Source organism: Arachis duranensis, unplaced genomic scaffold (genome assembly GCF_000817695.3).
Source record: "Arachis duranensis cultivar V14167 unplaced genomic scaffold, aradu.V14167.gnm2.J7QH unplaced_Scaffold_232527, whole genome shotgun sequence".
Taxonomy (NCBI): domain Eukaryota; kingdom Viridiplantae; phylum Streptophyta; class Magnoliopsida; order Fabales; family Fabaceae; genus Arachis; species Arachis duranensis.
In genome coordinates this window covers 1,011,947-1,018,927 of record NW_026264853.1, presented here as the reverse complement: position 1 = coordinate 1,018,927, position 6,981 = coordinate 1,011,947, and the positions used below count along the sequence as shown (strand labels likewise).

The 6,981-nt window shown below is 25.4% G+C and overlaps 1 protein-coding gene across 1 annotated transcript; it reads left to right on the top strand.

Annotated features, from left to right (window-relative positions):
• The first annotated feature begins 378 nt into the window (after positions 1 to 378).
• On the top strand, positions 379 to 5,852 carry LOC127744246 (fatty acyl-CoA reductase 3-like). Its single transcript, XM_052256524.1, has 9 exons — positions 379 to 457; positions 556 to 659; positions 834 to 1,036; positions 2,770 to 2,870; positions 3,578 to 3,770; positions 4,538 to 4,699; positions 4,808 to 4,889; positions 5,355 to 5,636; positions 5,721 to 5,852. Exons 1-9 carry the CDS (start codon positions 379 to 381, stop codon positions 5,850 to 5,852), a joined length of 1,338 nt encoding a protein of 445 aa, XP_052112484.1.
• Positions 5,853 to 6,981: the final 1,129 nt, after the last annotated feature.

The following is a 6,981-nucleotide window of genomic DNA, read 5'->3' as shown; positions in this document are numbered from 1 at the left end:
TTCACGTGCATTATTTGCATGTATACTTAATTAATTATAATAATTTAGGTAGGTTCGGTGAACGAATTAATAGTGTGTGACATTCACACTTCTCAATTTTGCGACGATGAGTGTGCCACATGCATTTACATCACCATCAAGTTCATGCATCGTAATAATTGGAGATATTTTTTGTTGGATGGGTACGACATGTGAGGTGCTTGGCTTCCCCTATAAATATGAACACCAAGAGAAGAGTGCAATAAAAGAATCAAAGCAAACCTTGTGGGCATGCATGTGTAATCATATTATCTATAGTCTAACACATTATTTTGGTTCATTATTTTCATTATTTTCTCCTTCTCATCAATATAAAGAAGAACTACTTAATTATCTCAAATGGAATTGAGAAGCGTATTGCATTTCCTTGAGGACAAGACCATTCTAGTCACTGGTGCCACCGGCTTCCTTGCAAAAAGTAGTGATCAACAGAATAATGACATGTGTTGTAAAACAATGCAACTTGTTTTAATTCCATATGCTTTTGATTAATTACTAATTGTTATGGATTTACAGTTTTTGTGGAGAAGATACTAAGATGTCAATCAAATGTGAAAAAACTTTACCTTCTTTTGAGAGCTACCGATATTGAATCTGCTACTCATCGCTTGCACCATGAGGTGACAAATATATATTATATATCTTCTATTTGTTTTTTTAATTTATCTTATATTTTGATGTATGTGCATGCATGTATTTGTATATTATTCTCTACAATCTTTTTCAAAATTCAAAATATGTCTATTATAGTTGATATTCCTGTGTTGTATGCTTGCATTTTTATATGTATGTAGATCGTAGGGAAGGAGTTGTTTAGATTGCTAAAGGAAAAGTTGGGTACAAAGTTCAATTCCTTTGTGTCAGAAAAGTTGTGTGTGGTACCTGGAGACATTTCTAAACAGGACTTGGATTTGAAGGACTCCATTCTAATGGACCATATTTGCAATCAAACTGATATTATAGTTAATATTGCTGCAACTACTAGCTTTGATGAAAGGTATATAAATATCGATAATGATAGACATTAAACTACATTTACAAAATGATATATATAAATAAAAGTCTTCCTTGACTAAAAAGATCAGGGTCTCTATAAATAAAAACAAAATTAAATAATAATTTTTTTAGTTATTATTTTCATATGAAAGAGTTTAATTTTTTACTAATAATTAATTTTAATATTCGTTATCTAAAATTTAAAAGGATTTAACGTGTATACTTTTATATTTGATTAGGTATTGAGTTTGTTGCACAAATAGAAATAAGTAATTTTTATGCTTGCAATTTAAAAATAATATTTTTTATATATAAAAATATAATTAGATATTAGCATAAAAAAATTATATTAATAGTTATAAAATTAACTCAAATTTATTTTTTTTAAAACAATTGAATCTTGATTCTAACTTTTAATCACAACATTAGTATTTTTCTAAATTATATATAATAAATATTTGAAAAAAAAGAGTGAAGATATAGATTAAAAAGATAAGTAGTAAAAATTTAAAACTAAATAAAAAATATGCACATAATAATATTTTTTATTTAAAGAGTAAAGTATACTTTTTATCCCCAAAGTTTGACAAAAGTTTCAAAAATATATCTATGTTTTATTTTGTTTCAATTTTATCCGAAAAGTTTTTTATTTGCATCAAATATATCTCTAACGGCTAATTTTTCAAAAATTTTAAGACCAATTCAACAACAATTTCATAAGAATAACTCTCAACGCAAGTAAATCAAGCATAATTTTCATACATTATTGTTAAATTGGTCTTAAATTTTTTGAAAATTTAGCCGTTGAGGGTATATTTGATGCAAATAAAAAACTTTTGAGAAAAATTAAAACAAAATAAAATTTAGAGATAATTTTGAAATTTTGTCAAATTTTAGGGACAAAAAGTATACTTTATCCAAAAAATTATATTATATTGTTAATTTTATTTTTTGTAGAATAGAAAGGTGGAGAAAAATAGAGAATAAGAGAAAAAAAAGAGAAAAATAAAAAGAAATAATGAGAGAGAGAGTTTGTTAATTTTGGAAGTTAAGAAAAAAAATTATTTTAATTATAATAAAAAATATCTAATAACATAATTTGATTTGTCAAATTACTAATATAAAATATAAATTACAAATTATATATAGAGCGGAAAGAGTAGATAGAAATAGAAAAAAGGAGAGAGATAGATGAACGAATTTAAGAAGGGAGTTTTCAAAATTATTTTCAAATATTTTTCAACAAAATACTATTTCTTATCTTTTTCAAAACCACCTAACCACTTTTTCACTTGCAATTTTCGAAAATCACCAACCACTTTTTTAAATATAATATATAATATAACTATATTTTAATTTTAATTTTAATTTTAATTTAATTTAAATATGATTAGAGAATATTATATTATATATTTTGATTATTAAATTTGTAATTAATTATTAATAATGATATATAAGAGAAATAGAATAAATGAAGGAATAAGAAAAATAAAAAAAAAAAGAGAAAAGAACTCTTAATTTAAGAAAAATTATTTTAATTATAATAAAAAAATAATATGTAACACATTTTAATTATAAAATTAGTAATATATAATAAATTTAACATCATTAATTTCGCATGTAACCACAAAATAACAACATACGGAGTTAAGCATATATTCTGCAATAATGTAATCCTTTACTACTTTGTACGTGACTAAAAATGTATGATCTTATTATTGTTATTAAATACAGATACGATATTGCATTGGGTACTAACACATTCGGAGTTAAGCATGTATTGAACTTCGCCAAGAAATGTACTAAGTTCAAAGTGCTTCTTCACGTATCAACAGGTTAGTACATTTCCTTATTACATACATTATATTAAAGGAAGCCACTAGATAAAGAAGATTAAAAATTTTTTTTAAAGGTATTTTTTATTAATTAAAATTTAATATATATAATTAATTAAATTATATTATTTTTGTTAAAATTAAATCAAATAAATTAATTTAATTAAAAATTTAATAGTAAATCAGATTTTGAATTGACTTAAATTAGTATTTTTTAGAAAATAACTATAATATCCTTATTGTAGGAGAGAAGTGTTATTGATGACTCGTTAGCTTAACTCTAAGTTTAAAAGAAGAAAGTACTTGTCTATAACTAATTTTTGTTATGTTAAACCAATTTAGTTGGACTTGGTTAATAGAAAAACTTGAATGTGTAATATTATTCTATATATATAATAGGAGTATTTAAGTATTTTTTATAATAGGATATTGTAGTTATTTTTTATAAAAAATAATATTAACTTAGACCGATTTAAGATTTAATTCACTATTTTTTCGGTCAAATTAATTTGTCGATCCTAATTTTGATAAAAATAATACAGTTTAATTGATTATATATATTAAATTTTAGTTAATAAAAGATATTTTTAAAAAAGACGTTTTAGTCGTCTTTATCTAAGTGACTCTTATATTAAATTTTAACATCTATTGCTACTAGTTAATAAATGCGTAACTAATTGATGTAATTGAATGGGATATTGAATTAGCATACGTGTGTGGCGAGAGAGGAGGAGTGGTAGTAGAGGATCCACAGGAAATGGGTGTGTCATTGAATGGAGTGGTAGGATTAGACATTGACATGGAAATGAAGTTGGTGCAACAAAAACTCAATCAGCTTCGAGAACAAGGAGCCTCTGAACATCACATTAAACTCGCCATGAAGGAATTAGGCATCCAAAGGTTTGAATTAAATTACTCTACTAGTCTACTAGCTACTTATTAATTATTATCAGAATTTTTTTTAAATGAATTAAAATCATTCTTTATTTTAAACAAAGAAAATATTTTTAATTACACAAATCCACTTTTGGGACGTAGATCACCTAATAAGTCTTATATTAGCTAGGCGATATGTATGAAGGGTGTGGTCACATGTATAAAAGGCAATTTTTTACTCTTTCATTTTATACTATATTTAAATATTTTAATATAATTTAAATATTTTAATTTATTGTAATTTAATTTTATGTTCATAATAATATCACTTAAATTAAAATGATACTAATTAAAGTAGAATTTAAAATACCTGAAATAAAAAATTAAATTATAATAAATTAAAATATTTAAATTACATTATACTACACTAAATTATAATAATTAAAATAAAGCTAAAATTAAAACATATAAAAAAATATTAAAGATAAAATTAAAAAAAATTAAATATTAAAGCTATTTTTAAAATTTTTTGAAAATTTTAAATTTAAAAAAAAATTCCTGAATGATTAGATGACAATTTAATTAAACTTATAAAATTATTAATAATTTTCAATTATTAACTACGACAATTACATCTGAGTTTCTATCTTTCCGTTATATCACTACATAATTATTCATTTAATTTACTTTATGTTTGAAAATTATAATGGATTGATAATTATATTTCACCAATTACCACAAAACTCAGGGCTAATAGTTTATGGTTATACTGTATCTTAATTTATTTTCAGAGCAAATCTATATGGTTGGCCAAACACATATGTATTTACAAAGGCCATGGGTGAAATGCTTATACAAATTTCAAAGAAAAACATACCTATTGTTATTGTGCGTCCTACCATGATTGTTAGCACTTATAAAGAACCTTTTCCAGGTTGGATCGAAGGTGCAAGGTACGAATGAAATATTGATCTATCAATTTTATGCCTCCTCTTATGTTACATTTCCTTAAATTGTTATACATTTCATGCACTTTCATATTACTTTTTTACGTGGCGCAGAACCATAGACAGTATGATTCTTGCTTACGGTAAAGGAAAATTATCCTGCTTCCTTGCAGATCTTAAGAAAGTTTTTGATGCGGTGAGTAACTTGATCAAACTATTAAATATGAATTTACTATCCCATTCATCAATAGTCAAAACCAAGTATTAAACTATCATACAATTAATATTACTACTTGTTAATGTTGTAAGTGTGAAGAGGATATAAAATTTGTCTCACATTAAAAAGAATAAAAAAGAGTAAGAAATTTATAAGATAAGAGATTCATTAACTTACTTTTTTAAAGTTTTTAGTTAGATATAATTTCTTTCTATCTTATGTTATCTTACTTGATTACTCTCTAATTTTTTCAAGAACTTTTCATAGTAACCCAACATATATATTAACAAAAATTTGATTTATTAGTAGTCATTACTTATTTTTTAAGCCACTTAGATAAAATTAATAAAAAAATATATAAATAATTATATCTCTAATACTGTAACCATCAAATTAAATTTGATGGTAGTAATTTTTAATCTTATTAATGAATTTGATATGCAGATACCGGCTGACATGGTAGTGAATGCAATGATAGTGGCTATGGTGGCACATGGAAATGAAGGTTATAGTAGTAATTATGATAACATCATATACCATGTGGGCTCCTCTGTTAGCAACCCTGTGAAATACGGCGATCTCCGTGACTATTCCTTCAAATATTTCACTGCAAAACCTTGGATCAATAAAAAGGGAAAGCCTATCAGAGTTGGCAAAGTTACCATATTGAATAACATGGCAAGCTTCCGCAGATACATGTTCATTCGCTACTTGCTTCCATTGAAGGTTTTACCTTTTCATAAAAATATACTTTGATTTTAATTAGGGAATAGAGTTTTACGGAGTTTGCATGCATGCATTACTTGACAGGGACTACAACTGGTGAACAAAGCATCAGGCAAGTATTTCCAAAAAACGTATCATGAACTTTATAGAAAGATCCATGGTGTTATGCGGCTCGTTGATCTTTACAAGCCTTACGTATTTTTTAATGGCATGTAAGTTCATCGTTATATTAATTATCAGCTAAATTTAAATAATATTGATTATTATTCTTATTTAATAATATTGGTTTAATTATATATTAATTTGTTTTGCAAACAGATTTGATAATACGAACACAGACAAGTTGTTGGCAACGGCAAGGGAAGGAAGGATAGAGATGGATCTGTTTTACTTTGATCCAAAAGTTATTGATTGGGAACAATACTTCATGAATATCCATTTATTTGATGATTATTGATGTATTATTACAAGTGTTATTAAAATTTAAAAATGTTGATTTTTATGTGATAAATGTTCTAATAGATTTAATAGAAAGATTCACCGGTAAATTTTTTTTCTACAAGCAAAATTACTAATTTACCATTGGATTGAGGGGGATAAAAAAAATCTCGACGAATTTTCGACGTTTGATGTTAAAAGTTTATCCATTACCGTAAAATAGTCTTTGAACCGTTGTGATTAGTAGATGTTATATAAGAAATGTTTTCTATTGCTAAATTTTGGACTTCTTGTTGCTTCTGGCAACTCTCTTTTCCATTACTCACCATACTTAATTAACTAAAAAATAACCAGTAGTGTTAATGATCAATTTAAGCACAATTTCCAAAAGGAAAAGTATAGGGAGTCAATAGTCTAAACGTACAATGTGTACAATGGAGGTTTAGGAAGTATTAGAGATATGACCATTAGTATTACATTGTCATATCAGGTTACGCTTTTGGGATAAGTGGAGATGACATGGTATTAGAGTTCTAGATCCAAAAGGTCAAAGGTTTGATCCTTGATGAACTCCAAAATTAACTTAAGTTTTTAGGATGAGTGATTTTATGACATGAGATGTTTATTATTCCTGGTATTCGGATGGTTATTCTGGATAGTGTGGATGATGTTCATTTTATTCATGGACCAAAGATTTAGCCCATTGTACACATTGTACACTTAGACTATTGACTCCCTAGCACTACCCTTTCCAAAAATATTAAACTATGCATCTTCATTCTTGTATGCATCTAACAAAAATGATGGAAGTTATTAATATGAATTATATATAGATGTTATGCATATCTAACTATAAATGTTATAAATGTTACGTATCTATGAATTTATGAATGTTAGAAATAAATTT